Source organism: Panthera tigris, chromosome C1, assembly GCF_018350195.1.
Source record: "Panthera tigris isolate Pti1 chromosome C1, P.tigris_Pti1_mat1.1, whole genome shotgun sequence".
Taxonomy (NCBI): Eukaryota; Metazoa; Chordata; class Mammalia; order Carnivora; family Felidae; genus Panthera; species Panthera tigris.
In genome coordinates, this window is record NC_056667.1 from 54836426 (window position 1) to 54859721 (window position 23296).

The 23296-nt window shown below is 34.7% G+C and overlaps 1 protein-coding gene across 1 annotated transcript in view; it reads right to left on the bottom strand.

Moving 5' to 3' along the window:
* Positions 1-23296, bottom strand: part of DNAI4 (dynein axonemal intermediate chain 4) — a 92553-nt gene that overhangs the window by 46293 nt on the left and 22964 nt on the right. Inside the window, 4 exon segments of the mRNA XM_007089833.3 lie at positions 8429-8568; positions 12200-12356; positions 13978-14090; positions 15927-16111. Of these exon segments, the coding sequence (XP_007089895.2) occupies positions 8429-8568; positions 12200-12356; positions 13978-14090; positions 15927-16111 (595 nt within the window).

Below are 23296 nucleotides of genomic sequence, written 5' to 3' on the forward strand. Positions count from 1 at the left end.
ATATGTTTATATTCTGTAGAACTTTTAATTTATAATAATATAATCCCATTTTTAGCACATAACGTCTCCTATATACTTAAGGCGAAAAGATTATACTTGCTGGGAAAATGTAGATTCTGTTCTCAAGAAATTTGTAAAGTAGTAGGGTTATTATCTTCTCTTTCAAAAATTTGTGTTTACATTATATTTATTCATTTGAGCAAATATAACAAGTCTCCAAGCAAAAATTGGCAATATTATTTATCTCCAAATAAAAAAAAGAATTCCAACCCCTTTCATTATTGATATAACAAAGAAAGGCTCATGTAGCAATTATTTTATCAGTGACCATATTCCTAAGGCTAAACTTGCTAAATTTTTAAAGTCCAGTGATTTGCTAAAGAATTCTTTTCCCTAAAAATCAAAACAAGATCTGGATACAATAAATGCAACCACCTCATTGTTAAAACTTTTATTTTCATGATACAAAATGAAGGAGCTCTGGTATTTCAAAATGTTTTCAATTAGCAAGAATATTAACTCACATTTCATAGTAACATTTCTATTTTATTAAACCTAGTTATATTTGGGGCGCCTGGGTGGCTCAGTCGGTTAAGCGGCCGACTTCGGCTCAGGTCATGATCTCGCGGTCCCTGAGTTCGGGCCCGTGTCGGGCTCTGTGCTGACAGCTCAGAGCCTGGAGCCTGTTTCAGATTCTGTGTCTCCCTCTCTCTGACCCTCCCCCGTTCATGCTCTGTCTCTCTCTGTCTCAAAAGTAAATAAACGTTAAAAAAAAAAAAATTAAAAAAAAAAACCTAGTTATATTTAAGAAAGTTATACACAGAATACCTAGCTTATTTCGCTAATTGAAAAGGGTACAATTTCCATGTTCATAAAGTAAAATACCATAGGAGGTAATTGTGTCTTTCTATGTTGAACTACTTAAACTTTTTTCTTCCTTTAACTGAAAGTTTAGTAATTTGAGTAAATAGGAATATACTGTTATGTGATCACTAATAATTGCTACATAAATAAAGGTACATGTTATAAATTACATGAGCAATATAAAATGTTAGGGTGATTTAAAGTTTTTTCTTATTTGAGAATAACAAATAACATGGGTAATTTTAGTTTGGGTACCATCATGACATTTGTACATTTGAATAAATTAACCTAAGAAATAAAAAAATCTCAAACCACATGCCATAATAACATGTACAAAATAAAACAATAAATAATGAATGTTTTTTTTGTTTTTTGTTTGTTTAAGTTTTTATTTAAACTCAAGATAGTTAGCATACAGTGTAATATTAGCTTCAGGTATACAATTTAGTAATTCAACACTTCCCTGCAACACCTTGTGCTCATCACAAAAGGTGCATTCTTTAATCCCCATCCTTAATCACCTACTTAACCCATCCCCCTACCCAACTCCCCTCTGATAACAATCAGTTTGCTCTCTACAGTTAAGAGTCTGTTTCTTGAAGAAAAAGAAAAAAAGCATGATTGTGACTTCCCAATTTTATACTGTTTTTTATACTAAAGAAAGTTTTAACTAATATCAGAAAAAAAGCATTCCCAACTATATCTGTGTTTTGAGCGTTTCTGAGTCCAGAATATGTCGAAACAGTTTTTACCCATTTTAAAATATTGTTTCTATTAGTTTAACTCAGACTATAAAAGAATAGCAATTAGCCATATAACATTTGCAGAAAAATAATTTTATATTTTAGCTGAGTAAAAAGATATGCTTACTGTGAAAAAAGAAAAGAAAAATATGACTTATATTTCCATCACCCAAAGATAATAACTGCTAACATTTTGGTCTATGTCCTTCCAGAGTCACATATGAACAAATATGTGTATTTTTTATAATAGAAATGAGCTCTTACCAAGCTTTTAAAAATTTTTTTTTTAGAGAGAGAATGCATGTGCAAGTGGGTGGAGAGGGGCAGAGGGAAAGAAAGAATCTTAAGCAGGCTCCATATTCAGTGCAGAGCCTGACCTGAGTCTCAATCCCACGACTCCAGGATCATGACCTGAGCCAAAATGAAGAATGGGATACTCAACCGACTGAGCCACCCAAGAGCCCCTACACATGTTTTTATAAAAGACATTATTGTAGTATAATATCCATAGAAAACAAGCTGGTTTTATGAAATCTGCAAAGATTTATTGAATTATACACTTATTGAATTATCTATTTATTCGAAATGCCACTTTTATAATAAACTACTATATGTCTACTGTCAGGTGGAAACTTTTCCTTCACTCTCTGTGAATCTTTACAGAGGGAACTTCAGCTAAATTAACACCTTGACCTCACTATAACCCTCATTCGCTCACTGCGGAGAAAAGTGACTAATCCTATAGGACAGTTTAGAAGGCATTGTGCTTAGCCACTTCCAGATTCTTTTGTTAGGTCTGTTCAATGGCAGAAAGCATGCTTCCTGGTCAGGTCTCACCCCTAAAAAAGAAGGTCTGTGCTGGTCTAGCTGTGCTAATTACTACTGGTAAGATCTATTCTGAAAGGAAGAAATGCCAATTCCACTTAGCTGCAGATTTAAGACTACATTTTTTCAATTAACTTTATCAGTAATAAAGCTAATATTTGACTTCCATCTCTCTGACTCCTGCATCTCTTTCAATTTCATCCCAAATCAGGCAAGGAAGACATATTCTTTTCTTACTGATCCATAAGACTTTAATATTTAATTGGTCTGCACTGAAATTTTTGAATATGGACTATCTCTCATTATTTTTAATTAAACTTTTCTATGAAATACTATCATTCATAGAAGAGTGTATAACACTTATATGTGTAAAGAATTACTACCATGTACTCACCAGCCAGGATAAGAAATAGAACATCTCCAGGTGATTAGAAGCCTCCTAGACACTCTTCTATCATAGCCCACCTCCTTCTAGCTACCTCAAACAGAAGCACATCCACTTTTCCTAACTTTTGGAATGGTCATACTCTTGCTTTGCTTTAAAAGGTTTCTCCCCTGTGGTAGATGCTGTTACTGTCCTGCCCGTATCTGTTATGCATTACCTCTTACTGGCCAATCTGCAACTGCCAGCACCTATATTGTTTTGCTTGGGGCCATCTTTGGCCACTAGGGCCACTTTGATGTGCACAAATCAGGCCAGAAGTACCAAGGAACTAACAAGCCCATCAGCCTTCAAACAATGATTTAGAAAGCTGGAGCATGATAAGATAACCTGGCTCCCAGATTCTCTAGCAGTATTGAACTCGTTACCAAAAGAGGTAATTTGTTAGATCACATAACCTTTGTTGGCTGCCTACCCTTTCTTGTTTCACTTACTCCCCTACCAGTGTTTCTTAGGATTACCTCCAAAATAAACTATGTGCACTCAGATTCTTTCTGCAGAGGTTTCTTCTTGGAAAACCTCAGGTAAGGCTCTCTGATATATGTATACCTACACAATATATACTTTAGTTTTAAAAACTGAATAGCAAACACTATCACAGATGAATAAAAAGAGAACAAAATCACTACTATTAGAGGAGGACTACTAAAGGAGGACTCTCAGGAGAAGATCATCAGAACAGTCTGGGTCACATTCTGACTTCAGCTTCCCTGAGAGTTTACAAGAGCCACTTATGAAGAAATCACATGGTGAGATCATGAATGTGTCCTTGGAAACACAGAACTTAATCTTCACAGGGCACCTGACAAGCTGGGCATCGAATATCCAATGAAAGTATGGTTAGGTAAGTGGGATGTTCTATATTTTCTGTTCATCATGTCTTCTCTAAAGCAGTCAGGGTAAAACAGAACATGTCTGTGCAGGGAAGGATTTCTAGGAATGTGTCCATTTCATTTAGCTATTTAATTTATTGGCATACAAATGTTCACTTTTTTTAATAATCTATTTTATTTCTGTAATGTCCTCACTTCCACTTTTCATTTTAGTAATTTGAATCTTCTCTTATTTTTCTTTAGTCAATCTAACTAAAGTTTTGTCAGTTTTGTTGATCTTTTCAAAGTACCAACTTTTAGTTTCATTAGTTTTTCTCTATGCCCACTCTAATCTTTAGTATTTCCTTCCTTATGCTGGCTTTTGGTTTAGTTTTATCTTATCTCATTCTTAATGTGTAAAGTTAGATTATTGATTTGAGATTTTTATTATTTTTTTTATATTGAAGTATAGTTGACACATAATGTTACATTAGTTTCAGGTGGGTATCTTCTTTTTTAAATGTATCTGCAGCTGTAAATTTCTCTCTAAGCACTACTTTCACTATATAAGTTTTGTTATGTTTTATTTTCATTTTCATTCATCTCATCTCAAAATATTTTCTAATTTCCCTTGTGCTTTCATCTCTGATGCACAGGTTGCTTAAAAGTGTGTTGTTTGGGGTGCCTGGATGGCTCAGTTGGTTAAGTGTCCCACTTCAGTTCAGGTCACGATCTTGTGATTTGTGAGTTTGAGCCCCGCGTCCGGCTCTGTGCTGAGAGCTTAGGGCTTGGGGCCTGCTTCAGATTCTGTGTCTTCCTCTCTCTCTGCCCCTCCCCTCTCCCACCCCCCTTTCTCTCTCAAAAATAAACATTAAAAAAGTCATTTAAAAGTGTGTTGTTTAATTTCTAAATATTTTTAAATTTCCCAGTTTTCCTTTTGTTATAGGGTTTTAATGTCATTAAGTGTGGTCAAAAAAGATATTGATTTAAAAATTTTTATTTCCTCTTGTTTATTACCTAACATAATGGTGTATCTTGGAGAGTTTTCCATGTGAACTTGAGAAAAAAATGTGTTTTCTGATGTTTGGGATGGTGTATATGTCTGTTATGCCTAGTTTATATTATTATTCAAGTCCTCTATTTTCTTTCTCATTGATAATCTCTCTGGTTGTTCTGCCCATTATTGAAAGTGGGGTACTAAAGTCCCAACTCTTATTGTAGAACTTCCTATTTTCTCCCTTCAATCCTATCAATTTTTGCTTCATATAGTTGGAGGCTCTCTTGTTGAGTACATATGGGTTTATAATTGTTATATCTTGTTTATGGATTGAATTTTTTATCAGTATATAATGCTGTTTGGCTCCTGTAATAATTTTATGTAAAGTCTACTATGTCTGATATTAGTAAAGCCCTCTCAGCTTTTTTTGGTTGCTATTTACATCCTTTCCCCTTACATATTTTTGTCTGTGGCTCTAAAGTGAGTCTCTTGTTAGACAGCATATACTTGGATCATGTTTAGTTTTTGTTTTCTAACCCATCCTACCAATATCTGCCTTTTAATTGGAGAATTTAATCTACTTATTTAAAATAATTACTATTCAGGAAGGATTTCTTCCATTTTTGTCTTCTTTATGTCTTATGTGTTTGTTCCTCAATTCTTTCATTACTGCCTTCTTTTGTGTTTACTTGATTTTTTAATGGTGTTCTGCTTTGATTCCTATCTAATTTTCTTTTTTGTAATTTTTGAGTTATTTTCTTGGTGGTTGCCTTGCAGATTACAATCAATTTCTTAAAATTTTAACCACCTATTTTGAATTAATACTACCTTACTTCAATAGTATACAAGAACTCCTATACAGCTCCATCACACCCACTTTGTGCTGATGTTGTCACAAATTACATCTTTATATACTGTGTGTCCATTTGTATAGTTTTATAATTATTGTTTTATGCATTTATTTTAAATTATATTGCAAAAATAGTGGAGATACAAACCAAAATTATAATGCTGACTTTTGTATTTACCTATGTAGTTACCTTTCCAGTGCTCTTCATTTCTTCATATGACTTCAAGTTATTGTCTGGTGTCCTTTCATTTCTGCCTGAAGGAGTCCCTTTAGCATTTCTTATAAGGCAATTCTACTAATGCTAAATTGTCTTGGCTTTTGTTACCTGGGAATGTCTTATTGTCTCCTTCATGGGAAAGTATTTAATCTTAATTATTTAATTTCTCCCTCATGAGGATTATTTGAAGGATATAGAATTCTTGGTTGACAGTTTTCTCTTTCATCTCTTTATGTATGGCATCCCACTGACTTCTGAACTCCATGGTTTCTGAGAAATTGGGTGTAATCTTATTGAGGATCCCTTGTACATGAAAAGAGTCACTTTTCTTTTGCTGTTTTCAAGATTCTCTTTCAACACTTAATTATAATGTGTCTGAGTGTGGATCTCTTTATCTTTTTGGGAGTTTGCTGAACTTCTCAGATATGCAGATTCATGACTTTTATGAAATTTGGGAAGTTTTTTGGCCATTATTTCTTCAAATATTTTTTGTTCCCCTTATCTCTTTTTTCTCCTATCATTCTGAAATTCTCTTTCTGTGTATATTGGTATGCTTGGTGGAGCCCCATAGGTCCTTCAGGCTGTGTTCAGTTTTCTTTATTCTTTTTTCTTTCTTCTCCTCAGACTAGATCATTTCAATTGACATGTCTTTAAGAATTGCAGATTCTTTCTTCTGCCTGCTCAAATCTGCCACGGATAACTCTAGTATTTCCATTTCAGTTATTGTACTTTTAATCTCCAGAATTTGTTTGGTTTCTTTTTATAATTGCTGTCCCTTTATTTATATTCTTCTTTTTTCCATACACCATTCTTGTTTGCTTTAGCTCTTTGCCCATAGTTTCCTTTAGCTTTATCAGAATGTTTGATACAATTGATCTAAAGTCTTTGGCTAATAAATACAATGTCTGTACTTCCACAGGGAGAGTTTCAGTTAATTTATTCTTCAAATGGGCCATATTTTCTTATTTCTTTCTATCCTTTGTAATTTTTTTTGAGAACTGAACAGTTTGAATATAATAATGTGGTAACTCTGGAAATCAGATTCTTCTTGCTCCTTGGAGTTTGTTTTTGTAGTTTGCTGTGAGTACTCGTTGTTTGTTTGCTTAGTGATGTTTCTAAACTATTTTTATAAAGTCTGTATTCTTTGTCATGTATCATCGCAGAAGCTTTTGGTCAGCAAGTGTCATGACAGAGATCTCCTTGAATACCTGAATTCCTCCACCCTCCCCGACCAGTCCATCAGAAAAAAACAAGACAGAAAAGAAAAAGAAAAGAAACAGACAAACAAAGGATAAAAAACCTCTCTGGGTCTTGTAGAGTGGGTCAATGTTAAGGTATTCCTTTAATGCTTAACCAGGCTGTTTACATCTATGCCTTAGCCTTCACTTCCTGCCTGTACTAAGCCTGAGATCAGCCAGAGGGGAAAGCTTAGGATCTTTTCAAGTCTTTCCTGAGCTTGCATCTTGTCCTAGGCATGCACAGGACTTTCTAAATTTCCCTGTATATACAAGCCTTTTTTAATATCTTAATTTCCCAAAGATCTCCCTCCCTAGCTTTTTCTCTCAGGCTTACAGTGTGTTTCTTGTTTGACTCCATTGTATTCTTTTGCCTCTAAGAGAGATGAGTTGTTCATTTACTTTGCAATATTTGTTGGGAATGCAATATGCACAGCTGCTTTACCGCCTGTGTGTCCTGAGTTAAAAAAACAAAACAAAACAAAACAAAACAAAACAAAAACAAGTGCTCTGGGTCAGTCCTTCAGGTATTCCCAGGCAGGTTAAAACAAAGAAGCCAAATCCTTTGAGAGTAAGGTCTGCTCTGCTTCTCTGGAACCAGAGGCCAGGGTCTCAAACTGGGAAGGCAGGCAGTTGCCTTTAAGACCATCACCATACTGAGAAGGGGAGTAGGGCAAGAGTGAGTAAGAATGCCGCAAAACTTTCCTACTAATTATAAGTTACCCTTGGCTTGACTTAGCATTTGCTTAGAAGTTTTATTTTAATCTTTTCAAAGAACTAGCTTATAATTTTGCTGAATAACAAAAGCCATTAAAATTAATAACTTTTTTCTAATTACCTTTCTGGCCCTACCTCACAGAATTTTTGGCTATGTAGGGTTATGAATTTATGAACATTGAGAGACAGTAAGTGTAGTACAGAGCACAGGTTCTAGAACCAGACTGTCTGAGGGTATTACTGCGTGCCATACTAGCTGAGTGACGTTGGTCAAGTTAGCTAACTTCTCTTTGCTTGTTTCTGCCTCCAAAAATGGAGAGTAACAATAGTACCTACCTCATTGTGTTGTCGTGAGAATTAAACCAGTTAATAAATGTGGAAGGCCTAGAATAGTGTCTGGCACATTTTAAATGCTATTAGTTATGGTTAAGCAATCAGTTTCTCTAAATGTTTCATAAACATTTGAATAGCACAAAATTCTATAATAGAGTTTCTATAAATATCAAAATTATAATTATGTTATCTAAATCATCTATACTTATATTTATTACTCATTATTTGTCAAGTTCTAAAAGCTATAGATTACAGGACCTAGCTGCTATTGTGATTTGACCAAAGTATTTCTATCTTTACTTCATATATTTCAACATTTATTTGTTAACTGACAGACTCAAAGAATGTATATTAAAATATGTACTTTATCAAGCAGAATGAAATATAAATTACCTTTGTCTTCTTTTACGATTTTGTCACACTGAACATCTTTATTCTTTGGTGCTCCATTAATAGTCTGCATCATCCTTTCAGCATATAAGTCATTGCCTAATCTATTTCTACAAAGGGTCTCATAATTCTTGTTTCTCCGCCTATAAAATATAAAGTATATTCAACTCATTAATAAAAATTATTGCCATGGATATTATCTCTTTATATTATGCCTTCTCTTTAAAATTATTTTCTTTAATGTGGATTTCACCAAATGTGAAGTGAGAGTTCAAAAAACTCCTTAGGAAAAGACTGCACTTGGGGCGCCTGGGTGGCTCAGTCGGTTAGCATCCGACTTCAGCTCAGGTCACGATCTCATGGTTCATGAGTTCGAGCCCCCCCCCACCCCCCGTCGGGCCCTGTGCTGACAGTCCAGAGCCTGGAGCCTGTTTCAGGTTCTGTGTCTCCTTCTCTCTCTGCCCCTCCCCCCACGTGTGCTCTGTCCCTCTCTCTCAAAAATAAACATGACAAAGAAAAGAAAAGACAAGACTGCACTAAACTACCTCCAAAAGACTCTACTTACTATACCTCCCAGCATCCTTACTACTTTCAGTGCCCAACGACATGCTGGCACTATCTCCACACAGTTTTTATGAACTCTGCTATAAACACTGAAAGCTATAAATTTCCTTCAGAGTACTACATTTGTGCCATCCTGTAGGTATGTGCTATTTTAATAATTATTTACTTCTGAGTATTTCTTAAATTCCAATTATGATTTCTTCTTTGGTTCATAAGGAATTTAGAAAATGTGCTTTTTAACCTCCAAATGTGTATCTGAATGTGTGTCTGTGTTTTAATTGAGATTTATGTTATTAATTTTTAACTTAATTCTATTTGTGGTCAGAGAATTGAGTTTGTATGATACTATTTCTTTGGAATTTTTGAAACCTTGTTTCATGGTCTTGTGCATGAATGATTTTTAAAAATAATTGGTGTGTGCTTGAAAAGAGTGTGTATTCTCTATTGAATGCAGAGTTTTATATGTGATCATTAAATTATGTCTTTGGTTCAAATTTTCTATATCTATGTGAATTTTATATCTGGTTGACATACAGTAATTAAGAGAAGCAAGTTTAACACACCTACTTATACTTAACAAGTTTCTAATTTTTGCTTCATATACGTTGAGGTTATTTTATTAGGAGTATTCAAGATTAAAATTATTATAACTTCCTATCATTATAAAGTGATCTTCTTTGTCCCTAGTAATGCTAGGTAATAATTGGTTTAATTATTTCTCTGTAGATGATTTTTTTTCTTTTTTCCTTCTGTTTTTAAAATCTTCTTTTGGGGGTGCCTGGGTGGCTCAGTCAGTTAAGCATCCAACTCTAGCTCAGGTCATGATCTTACGGTTTGCAGGTTTGGAGTCCTGCATCAGGATCTCTGCCGTCAGCAGGGAACCCACTTTGGATCCTCTGTCCCCCTCTCTCTTCCTCTGCCTCTCCCCCACTTGCTCTCTCTCCATCTCAAAATAAATAAACACTGATAGAAAAATAAAAAGTAAAATCTTCGTTTAGTATTTGGTATTCTGGAGTATCAATATAATGCACCAAGTGCATTTCTTTTTTGTGGATTTCTTTTTATTTATTCGTTTCTGTAAAGTGGTGTCTTAATAGCTTGGGAACATCCTTACCCACTCTCTTTGAATAGTTCATCTCCTCCATTCTTCGTATTTTGATATTTTGGAACAAACCAGGTACATTTTAGACCTTTATTCTATTGTCAATTTCTTTTTTTAACTTCTCTTTCATACTTTATATCACATTTTTCTTTCCAAGGTTTATTTTGTAGAATTTATCCAGACCTATGTTTCAATTTATTAAATGTTTGATTATGTCGTGTTTAAATTCAATGTTTTCTGTTTAACTTCAACAATTATATAAATATACTTTATTTTAAAGTTCTTTTTAGATGTTTTTGCAAATATGAGTCATCATTTCGATAGTTTCTTGATGTTAGTGAGGTGTTAACACTATCTTTTATTTAAATATTTCACATATATTTTATATTCTATATCTCATAATAGAGTCCTAATATCTCATTATCCATAGTCCTCAGGGTGTAGATCTCTGGTCTGTTATTTCTTTTAATTCTCATTCATAGTACTTTTTTATTGGTTTGGTGTATTTTTACCAAACTCAATCTGAGGGAATCTTGAGTCTAAATGGGATATGCTTTCCTCCAGAGAAAATTCATGTTTGCTTATGATATTAGCTTTGAAACCTGGGATCACTTGAGATAACTGAAATCCTTTTAAGGACTTTGCTTAATACAAAAATGTCTCTTTTAGTTCTCTTAATTTGTGCGGGTCCAAGACCTGCTGGACTCTAGATCCGTGTGTTAATTTTAACGGTTGCTTCTAGCATCTCTCCACCTCTGATTTCAGATCACGTATCTATCCATTTGTTATTTGCTCCTTTCCTTTTTCTGGTGTTAAGAGCTTTCCCTTATGTCTTAAGAATTTCAAAGTGTGTTATTCAGGATCTACTTGTACTATATTTTATAGTGCAAATAATTCTAGGATGTTCTATATTTGGGTAAGAATAATATCCTAAAAATATTTTATTGATAGATTTTTAGTACTTTGAATCATATTCAAATTATATTTGAATCTAAATAATCTGAATAACTATATTAATAATGTATATATTTTTTTTATTTTTGAAAGAGAGAGCGTGAGCACAGGAGAGGGGCAGAGGAATAAAGAGAGAGAGAATCTCAGGCAGGCTCCAGGCCCAGCACCTGGGATCAACAACACAAGCTGAAATCAAAAGTCAGACACCCAACTGACAGAACCACCCAGACACCCCAAAAATCTGTTTACAGTAGCTACATTAATTTCAGACAGAGCAGACTTCAGAGCAAGGCAAATTATCAGAGGGGCATTATAGAGGGGCATTACATAATGATAAAGGGGTCAATTCTCCCAAATTCTCCCAAAAACGCATAACAATCCTTAATGAGGCAAAATAAATGAGGCAAAAACTAATGATCTATTTGAATTCATTAATAAGGAGCAATGGAAAATCTGCTCTAATATAGTAAATTCAGTTATTTTCCAATAACGTATTTTTACTTAAGTTTTGAATATAAAAATGTCAGGCCTTTCTTTTTATTTTTTAATTTTTATTTTTATAAAATGTTTCATTTATTTATTTTGAGGGAGAGAGAGAGGGAGAGCATGACTGGGGAAGGGGCAGAGAGAGAGGGAGACAGAATCCCAAGCAGGCTCCACACTGTCAGCACAGAGCCCCATGCTGGGCTTGATCCCACGAACTATGAGATCATGACCTGAGCCAAAATCAAGAGTCAATCGCTTAACCTACTGAGCCACCCAGGCACCCCAGTCCTTTCTTTTAAACTGGAAATAACTTACATATGCATAAAAGAAAAAAAAATATCATTAAAACCTTTATTGAGACTTGGAAGCTTCCTTTATTTCTTTTATTATTTGACTTAGTAGTGTACCCACTTTTTAAAGAGTATGGTAAACCTATGGGTTCTTCCTCTAGAAAAAAGTACATACAACATAAATAGTTTTCAAAAAAAAACCCACAAACACTTTTCATATCATTTCATAAGGCACATATATAACTTTATATAGAACTTCACCAAGCACGTATGCCACCAGTATTTACCCAGGAATGCCCCAAAACAGAAACAAGGATAGGAACTTCTGACTTAGCATTTAAATTACAGAAGCAATATAGACAATTGAACCATACATACCTTACTTTCATAGCTTCTTCAGATTCTACAGAAACCATGACTGTTGGTAGGTTAAAAAATCTTAGCGTTTCCGTCTCTGTGAGTATTATCTCTATAGTCTTTTCTAGGTCTTCTTTTGTTACAATTTTTCCAGGTGTTGCCCTCATAACTCGTAAATCTAAAATACAAGACTTAATAAAAATCATTTACTAATTGCTATTTTAATTATCATTTTACCGAAATATGATGGGTCATATGTTGCAGGTGGCTTTTATGTGATCAAAGAACAGACCATATTGTGAGATGTATTCAATCCCTTCAGAGGGATTCAATCCCTCTGAGTCTGGGGAAGATTACAATAATAATCCAATGCTCCTTGTCTATCTCTGAGAGGATGATCTTCCCTCCTGCAGCAGAAACTGCTGATTGCCAAGTTTTCATTGCTAAGGCTTTCCCCCTTCCCTTGCCTCTTTCCATTAAGAAAATCAAGTGTTTAGTTTCCTAGCCTCTCTTGAAGCTAGGGTTCACCATGTGACAGAGTTCTGGCCAATGAGATAACAGTAGAAATACATAGGAAAGAAGACTTTCCTGGGGAAACTTTTACTTTCCTGATAAATAAAAGTGATATGGCTGGAGCTATTGCCTTTCTCCTTTCTGCTTTTAATGTGCATATAATATCCAGAGCTGGGGCAGATATTTTGAGACCATGAAGCAAGAAGGAAGAAGAAAAGGCTTAAGGAAAGAGAACAGCAGAGTCGCCAATCTAGAGTCTCACAGTTAAGCCACAAGATCCGATCCAAAAGCTATCTACCTTTTAAGTTCTTTTAATGCGAGAAAAATAAATGATTATTTAAGCCAATGGTAGTTGGGCATTCCTTGTTGTCAGAAGTAGTCCTGTTACATATCTTAACACCAAAGAGTCTATGAAGCACTTTTCCAACCTTATGAATATTTTCATTAATCCTTCATTATCATCTTAGCGGAAGAGACACTCTTACTGCACTCCAAGGCAAGCGTTCCTCAAGTAGGTACCCACTTCACCCAGCACTTTTGATCATCCATTATTTCCTCATTTTTTTACCTTTACTTTCATAATCCTTTACCTCATGTTTTATGTTCTGCTTGGAAGAAGCCACCCCTATTTGTTCTCCTGATAAATTACTAATCATCTTTAAAAACTCAAGTCAAAAGTCAATAATGTTCTCTGTTAATTCTTTTCTTTTTTCCCACCTCAAAGGTGTTAATCTTTCCATTCAAAGTGCTCCCATCACACTCTGCATATATCCTATTATGGCACTGATCACAGTGTAACAGAATGACTTATCTCCTGAGTTAGAAGCAGAGCACTCCTAAAAAAAATTTTTTAATGTTTATTTGAGAGAGAGAGAGAGATAGAGCGCAAGCAGGGAGGGGCAGAGAGAGAGGGACACACAGAATGTGAAGCAGGCTCCAGGCTCCAGGCTCTGTGGTCAGCACAGAGCCCCATGTGGGGCTCAAACTCTTCAACTATGAGATCATGACCTGAGCCAAAGCCAGAGGCTTAACTGACTGAGCCACCCAGGTGCCCTAGAAGCAAAGCACTTCTCAAACAGTATCTGTGATTCCTGAGGCTGGTGGTACAAGATTCTCACCTTGGGAACATTGATACTACTCTGGTAATTCTCACGTAGCTACCCCTCTGGCCAGCATTTAGAAATCATTACCAGAGTTCTTTTATCTCAAGTACCTGACAAATAATAAGTATATTTGCTAAAGAAATAAGAGACTGATACTGAAATAAATGATCACATTTTCATTACCTGTAAAACTAGTCAATTTTTCTCGTTTATAGGATGGTTCTTCTAGGTCTTCTGCTATTGATTCAGTAGTAGATACACTTGACTTAGAAACTATACTGCTTCCTAAAACTGACCTTTAATAATGAAAAACAAAATTATTCATTTATTTAGATGTTCTTATGGGTAATTGAATACATGAACAAAAACATTATCATATTGAGAAATCAAATATCCTATAATCATATAAGAAAAATTGATAAAAGTAAACTACTTCTTTAAACATCAAGCTGATTTGTAATGTTCCTTAAGTAAAAAGTCATTATTAAAAAAAGTCATTATAAATATAATTTAGGGATAAAACATGTCAAACCTATATCCAAAGTCCTGTGATGGAGTCCCAATATATTTAGAATAAAAAGCTAAAATACAGCTTATCTATCCAGTCTCTCCATCTTCATTTATCACATTTCCCCCATCCCACCCCCTTTTTAAGTTACTCAATCTTTTGGCACTTTCTTACTTTAGAGTCTCAGCCTAGAACATTCTTCCTTTCATTTTTCACCAATTTTCTGCTCTTCACTCAAATCCCATCTTAAATGTGATTTATTCAATTTTATAAAGGCCCTCCCATGATTTAATTAAGAGAAAATCTATGTACTGGTTAGGAAATCAATACATTGAAGCATACAAAAATAATTTCTTTAAACATGTAAGCAACATAATTTCGTGATATTATATACTTTTCTCCCCTTTCTACTTATAGGTCCAACTTGTCCTCAAAAAGGTAGGTATAGCGGGGCGCCTGGGTGGCACAGTCGGTTAAGCATCCGATTTTGGCTCAGGTCATCAATCTCACAGTTCATAAGTTTGAGCCCTGAGTTTGGCTCTGTGTTAACAGCTTGGAGCCTGGAACCTACTTTGTATTCTGTGTTTTCCTCTCTCTCTCTCTCTGCTCTTCTCTTCCCCTACTTGTGCTCTCTCTCTCTCAAAAATAGGCAAGTAATTTTTTTTTTAAAGGGTAGATACAGTTTACTGGAATATTCTTTGTTTTACAGAGCACTCCTATGGCTACTGCATGCAAATTTTGAGTCAGACTCTAGAGCAGCATATTTTCTCCTAAAATGTGCTTAGCTAACTTCTGGAACTTTTAATTGGTCAAATGGAAAATTACACACTCAAATATTTCCCCATAATCTTTAGATTATTTTAGGACATACTGTTTAATTATTGCAAACATTCTGAACTTCTCTACCATAAACATTAATAAAATTTCACTTCACTTACATAAAGTGTCTACATAACACATGCATAACATTTCATTTACAAAAAAAATTATGAAACAAAAGATAAATCAAACCCTAGGAGAACATGGATTTACATGGGATATTGGGGGAGCGGAGCTGCTTCTTCCCATAAGTTGTAGCATAAAAGAAACAGAAGAAATACGTCTGTAGGTATGTGATTAGCCTCATCTTTTGGTTCCTCAACAAAACTTGTATAAAACCCATATATTTTCTCAGAAATGTTTGGTGTGTTGGAGAACTCTTTTTTATTCTTATTCTTTAATTTTTTTTTACATTTATTTATTTTTGAGAGACAGAGCACAAGTGGGGATGGGGGGCAGTGGGCAGAGAGAGAAGGAGACACAGGATCTGAAGCAGGCTCCAGGCTCTGAGCCGTCAGCACAGAGCCTGAGGCGGTGCTCGGACTCAGAAACCATGAGATCATGAGATCATGAAGTCGGACGCTTAACCAACTGAGTCACCCAGGTGCCCCGAGTATTGGAGAACTCTTAAGACATGCAAACCTCTACACCTAAGTAAAACATGAGGGGAACATAGAGATGGCACACTAACATAGAGTGCAGGTGGGAGACCGAAGACAACTGACATCTAAGTTACATACATACAACTTAAATGAAAAGACAGCACATGTGATATAAAAAAGAACAATAGAATTGTATACTCTACCTTGTAAAGTGCCCTAACATACTAGGATTTAATGTATTCTGATAAAGGCTATAAGAAGATATAAATTCTGCTGCAAATGATCCTTCTCGTGATGTCAGTAGTTTATTTGGCTTTGCTGTACCTGTATGTGGATCTGGATGGTAAAGAGGTCGGGGAGTGACATCAACTCCATGTGCATCAATTACCTGTGGAAAATCATTATTTAAAATGAAATAGGTAAAAAAAAAAAAAAAAAAAAATGGTGGAGGGTTCTGAATAAATAGGCCCTAGAAAACAAAAAAAGTCGTAGGAAAAAAAGTATAATGTTTCTAGGTTGAAATAAACATGAAAAATTGAATAAAAGTTTTTATGCTTAAAAGGTTTCTTAACTAGGCCTACTTTTCAAAACAGTCTTATTCATGTTTTTACATGAATATATATGAGTAATATATGTTATATATAAGCAATGTATATTAATATCAGGGAAATTCAGAAAGGTAGAGAGAATTCATGCAGATTGTTAATATTTTTGTATATTTAATTTTAATCTATAAATTTAAAAAATCACTATTATTCATTCAATATTTTATTAATAAACATTTCCCAATTTTTACATATTTCTGTTTGTTTTTGCCTAATTCTTAATCTTTTCAATTATGAAATTTAACACATACAGAAATACAGGTCTTACATTCAAGTTTTTAATCCACTTTGAGTTAATTTTTGGGTATGGTATAAATAATGGTCCAGATTCATTCTGGCTTTCCAGTTTTCCTAACTCTACTTATTGAAGATACTGTTTTTTTCCCCAATGTATACTTTGCTCTTTGATTGTAAATTAATTAGTCATATATGTGTGGGTTTATTTCTGGGCTCTCTATTCAGTTCCATTGATCTATGTATCTGTTTTTGATCTATATGTTCATGTGCAAATACCATACTGTTTTAATCACTATAGCTCTGTAATATACTTTGAAATCAGAGAGGGTGATGTTTCCAGCTTTTTTCTAAGACTGCTTTAGCTATTCAGGGTCTTTGTTGCTTCATACAAAATTTAAGATTATTCTATTCTGTGAAAAATGCCATTGAAATTTTGATAGCAATTGCACTGAATCTGTGGACTGTTTTGGATAGTGTAGACATTTTAACAATATTCATTCTTCCAATTCATAAGCATGGAATATTTTTCCATGCATTTGTATCTTCTTCAATTTCTTTCATTACTGTCTTGTAGTGTTCAATATACAGATCTTTTACCTCTATTAAATTTATTTCTAGGTATTTAATTTTTTTAATGTTTATTTTTCAGAGCGAGAGAGAGAGAGAGAGAAAGAGAGAGAGAGAGAGAGAGCGAGCATGAGCGGGGGAGGGGCAGAGAGAGAGGGAGACACAGAATCTGAAGCAAGCAAGCTCCAGGCTCTGAGCTGCCAGCACACAGCCTGACGCAGGGCTCGAATCCACGAACTGAACCATGAGATCATGACCTGAGCCAAAGTCAAACACTTAGCTGACTGAGCCACCCTGGCGCCCCTATTTCTAGGTATTTATTCTTTTAGATGCAATTGTAAGATTGTTTTCTTAATTTCTCTCTCTGAGCACTGGATATTAATGTGTAGAAAAGCAACAGATTTCTGTATGTTAATTTTATATCCTGTGAATTTACTGAATTTATTTACTAATCTAATAGTTTCTGGTGGAGTCTTTAGGATTTTCTATATATAATATCACGTCATCTATAAACAGTAACAGTTTTACTTCTTCCTTCCTAACTTGGATACGTTTTATTTCTTTTTCTTGACTAATTACTCTGGGTAGGACCTCCAGAATATGTTGAATAAAAGTGGCAAGAGTGAGCATCCTTAGTGTTTTCTTGATCTTAGAGAAAAAGTTTTCAGCTTTTTACCATTGAGTATATATACAGTCTAATTATGTTGAGATACATTCCCTCTATTCCTGATTTGTAGAGTTTTTATCATAAATGGATAGTGAATTTTGTCAAATGCTTTTTCTGCATCTATTGAGATGATCATATGATTTTTATCCTTTATTTCATTGATGTGGCATATCACATTGACTGATTTGTGAGTGTTAAGATAAACCATCCTTGCAACCACGGAATAAATCCTACTTGAACATGATCTATAATCCTTTTAACATATTGTTGAATTTGGTTTGCCAATATTTTGTTTAGGGTTTTGTATCTAAAACATCAGGGATATTGGTGTTTTTCTTTTCTTGTGGTGTCATTTGGTTTTGATATTGGGGTAATACTGGCCTCATATAAAGAGTTTGGAAGAGTTTTCTCTTCTTCCACTTTCTGGAAAAGTTTGAGAAGGACTGATATTAATTCTTTGAATGTTTGGTATAATTCACCAGTGAAGCTGTCTGATCCTAGACTTTTGTTTGTTGGGGATTTTTGATTGCCAATTCAATCTTGTTAGTAGTAATTGGACTGTTCAGATTTTCTATTTCATTATATTTCAGTCTTGATAGGTTGTTCATTTCTAGAGACTTATGCATTTCTTCTAGGTTGTCCAATTTGTTGGCATATATTTATTCATAATATTATCTTATGATCTTTTGTATTTCGGTGGTATCAGTTGCAACATCTCTTTCATTCTGATTTTATTCATTGAACCTAATTTTATTTGAATTTCCTCTCTTTTTTTTCTTGGTGAATATAGTTAAACATTTGTCAATTTTTTTATCTTTTCAAAAAAACAGCTTTTAGTTTCATTGACCTTCTCTATTTTCTTTTCAACTCTGTTTCATTCATTTCTGCTCTCATCGGTTAATTCTTTCCTTCTGTTAACTTTGGGCTTCATTCGTTCTTTTTCTAGTTCTTTGAGGTGTAAAATTAAGTTGAGACTCTGTTTTGTGAAGTAGGTATTTATCTCTATGAACTTCCTTCTTAGACCTGCTTTTGCTGCATCCCACAAATGTTGGTATATTCCCACTTTCATCCATCTCATGGTATTTTTTGATTTCTCTTTTGATTTCTTCTATGACCCATTAGTTATTCACTAGCAAGTTGTTTAGTCTCCACATATTGTTGAACTTTCCAGTTTTCTTTGTGTAATTAACGTCTAGTTTTCTAATACTGTGGCTGGAAAAGATACTTGATATGATTTCATTTCTTTTCAATTAATTAAGACTCATTCTGTGGCCTAACATAGGGGCTAAACTGGAAAATGTTCCATGTGTATTTGAGAAGAATCTGAATTCTGTTGCTTTTGGTTGGTATTACCCTCTCAGAGGATCCATTCATTTTTCTTCATTCTTTTTTCCACTCTGTTTTTGGCTTGCGTAATCTCTATTGATCTATCCTCAAGTTTGCTAATTCTTCCTTCGGACGGTTAAAATCTATTATTTAGTTTCTCTAGTGAATTTTTAAAATTTTGATTAATGTACTTTTTTCTCAACTCCAGAATTTCCATTTGGTTTTTATAATTCCTTTTTGGTGCAACCCAGAAACAGTATTTTAGTTTATTTATTTATTTTTAATTGAGATATAATTGTTACATAAGATAGAATCGTTTTAGGGTACAACATAATGATTTGATATACGTATATTGCAAAATGATTACAATAATAAGTTTACTTAACGTCCATCACATAGTTACAAAATTTTTTTTTGTTATGATGAGAACTTTTAAAATCAATTTTCTTAGGAACTTTTGAATATACAACAGTTTTAAAAAGTTACTTAAATTCCAGTTAGTTAACATACAGTGTAATATTAGCTTTAGGTGTGCAATATAGTGATTCAATACTTCCATACAATACCTGGTGCTCATTACAAGTACACTCCTTAATCCCCATCACCTATTTAACCTCTCCCCCACCCACCTCCCTTCTGATAACCATCAGTTTGTTTTCTATAGTTCAGAGACTCTTTCTTGGTTTGCCCCCCTCTCTTTTTTTTCCTCCTTTAGTCATTTGTTTTGTTTCATAAATTTCACAGGTGAAATCATATGGTATTTGTCTTTCTCTGACTGGACTTATTTCACTTAGCATAATACTCTCTAGCTCCAACCATGTCATTGCAAATGGCAAGATTTCATTATTTTTTTTTTTTTTTTTACGGCTGAGTAATTTCTGAGTAATATTCATATATATATATGAATTCATATGAATTCATATATGAATATGAATATGTATGAATTCATATATATATATATGAATATATTTATACACACACACACACATATACCTCACATCTTCCTTATCCATTCATCAATCAACGGACACTTGGGCTGTTTCCATAATTTAGCTATTGTAGATAATGCTGCTATAAACATCTGGGTACATGTATCCCTCTGAATTAGTATTTTTGTGTTCTTTGGGTAAATACCTAGCAGTGCAATTGCTGGACTGTAGGGAAGCTCTATTTTTAACTTTTTGAGGAATCTCCATACTGTTTTCTAGAGTGGCTATACCAGTTTGCATTCCTACCAACAGTGCAAGAGGGTTGCCCTTTCTCCACATCCTTGCCAAAAAGAGTTGTTTCTTTTGTTGTTGATTTTAGCCATTCTGACAGGTGTGAGGTGATATCTCATTGTAGTTTTTATTTGTATTTCCCTGTTGATCAGTGAGGTTGAGCCTCTTTATTGATATTTTCTATTGGATGTGATGGTCATCAGACCTTCTTTTACTTCTTTATTCATGGTTTCTTTGGTTCTATGAAGACATTTATAGTGATTTCTTTTAAATCTCTTTTTGTTAAATCTGACATCTGGTTCTTCCCCCAGTTTCGATTGCCTGTATTTTTTTCTTAAATATGGGTCATATTTTTCTCTGGGTACTGATATCTCCTTCCTTTCTAAAACTTGTTATTGCTATTTGCTTGTTCATTTGTTTAGTGATTACCTGGATTATTTTAGTGCGATTTATTTCCCCATAATGGGTTGAACTGTGTCGCCCCACAAAGACATGTTGAAGTCTTAACCCCCAGTACCTCAGATTGTGAAAATAGGGTTTTTGCAGACTTAAGCAAGTTAAGATGAGATCATTAGGGTAAGCCCTAATCCAGTATGACTGATGTCTTTATAAAAAGGGAAAATTTTGACACAGATATACATAGAGGTAAGACATTATGAAAACACACGGGGAGAACACAATATGAAGACAGAGGATTGGAGTGATAGATCTACAAACCAAGAAATTTCTATGACTACCAGAACTAGAAGGGAAACAGATCCGTTCTTATCGTATTCAGAGAGTGCATGTTCATGCTAACATGTTGATTTCAGATTTCTGTCCTCCAGAACTATGAGACAATGAATTTCTATTGTTTTAAGTCATATAGTTTGTGGTACTTTGCTAATGCAGCTGAAGGACTAGTATGCCCCCCCCAACTCCACTTACCCCCACACAATGTTAATTGTGCTTCTCAGGGACAAATAGCTTTGGGTATGCCCCAAACCATCCTGGAGTGACAAAGGTACTATTAGGGCTCTCTACTATACTTCTTTTTTTAAAGATTTATTTTTTATTTTTAGAGGAAGGGGAGAGGGACAAAGGGGTAAGGGAGGAGGGAGGGGGGGTTGAGAGAGAGAGAGAGAGAGAGAGAGAGAAAATATCAAGAAGACTCCATGTTCAGCACAGAGCATGACACAGGGCTCAATTCCACAACCCTGGGGTCATAACCTGAGCCAAAATCAAGAGTCAAATTCCCAACAGACTGAGCCACCCAGGAGCCCCCTTTCTACTACTCTCACCCCGTCCACACTCAGCTGTTAAACTTCACCAACTGCCAGTTGACTGTTCTATTGTTTTCAATGCCCTGGGGCACAAATTCTCTAATCCAATCAAATTGTGGCTGCTTTCAGGGACTATTTTCTGAGGTCAATGTTTGATATTGAAAATGCTCCTCCCAGTAGCCTTATTCTTTCTGCCTCTGAATTTGACTACTCTAGGTATCTCATATAAGAGGAATCACACAGTATCTGCCCCTTTGTTACTGGCTTATTTCAATTAACATAATATATTCAAGGATCATCTATACCCTAGCATGTGTTGGAATTTCATTTCTTTTTGAAGCTAAAAATTTTCCAGTGTGTGTGTGTGTGTGTGTGTGTGTGTGTGTATCAAATTTTGTTTATTCATCATCTGCTGATGGAAACTTGGGTTGCTTCCACCTTTTAGCTATTGTGAATAATGCTGCTATGAATATAGGTGTACAAGTATCTGTTCAAGCTTCTACTTTCAATTCTTTTGGATATAGACCAAGAAGTGGAATTACTGGATCATATGGTAATTCTATACATATATTTTTTATTTATTGGTATTTTTATTTTCTAATTTTTTGAGAGGGAGGGAGGAACTAGAAGGAGGAGAGAGAACATCTCAAGCAGACTTCAAACTCAGCACAGAGCCTGATATGGGCTCAATCCCACAACCTTGGGATCATGACCTAAGTTATAATCAAGAGTCAGATACTCAACCTACTGAGCTACCAGGTGCCCCTGATAGGTCTATTTTTAATTTTTTGAGGAATCACAACACTGCTTTCCATAGCAACTACACCATTACACATTTCTGTCAACAGTGCACAAAGTTTCCAAATTCTCAGTATATTCACCAACATTTGTTCTTTTCCATTTTTTTTTTTTTTTTTAGCCATGGTAATGAGCCTTAGGTGATATCTTATTGTGGTTTTGATCTGCAGTTTCCTAATGATTAGTGATGTTGAGCATTTTTTCAAGTGCTGTTGGCTATTTGTAGATCTTCTTTTGAAAAGTATCAAGTACTTTGTCTATTTTTTAATTGGGCCACTTATTTGTTGTTGAGTTGTAGGAGTCCTTTGTATATTCTGAATATTAACCCCTTATCAGATTTTCAAATATATTTTCCTCATCCCATAGGTTGCTTTTCTTTTCTTTTTTTTTTTTTTAACGTTTATTTATTTTTCAGACAGAGAGAGACAGAGCATGAACGGGGGAGGGTCAGAGAGAGGGAGACACAGAATCCGAAACAGGCTCCAGGCTGTCAGCCCAGAGCCCGACGTGGGGCTCGAACTCACGGACCGCAAGATCGTGACCTGAGCCGAAGTCGGCCGCTCAACCGACTGAGCCACCCAGGTGCCCCCCATAGGTTGCTTTTCATTGTGTTGTGTCCTATGATGCAAAGGTTTCTAATGTTTGATGTAGTTCATTATATCCATTTTTTTCTTTTGCTGTATATGCTTTTGGTATTCTATCTAAGAAATCATTGCCAAACCAGTCTCAAAAAGTTTTTTCCTATGCTTTCTTCTAAGAATTTTAGTGTTGTAGCTATAAGAGCTTGATACGTTTTGTTATTTTTGTATATAAGAGTCCTACATCATTCTTTTGCATGTAGATATCTAATTTTCCTAACATCTTTGTTGAAAAGACTGTCCTTTCCCCATT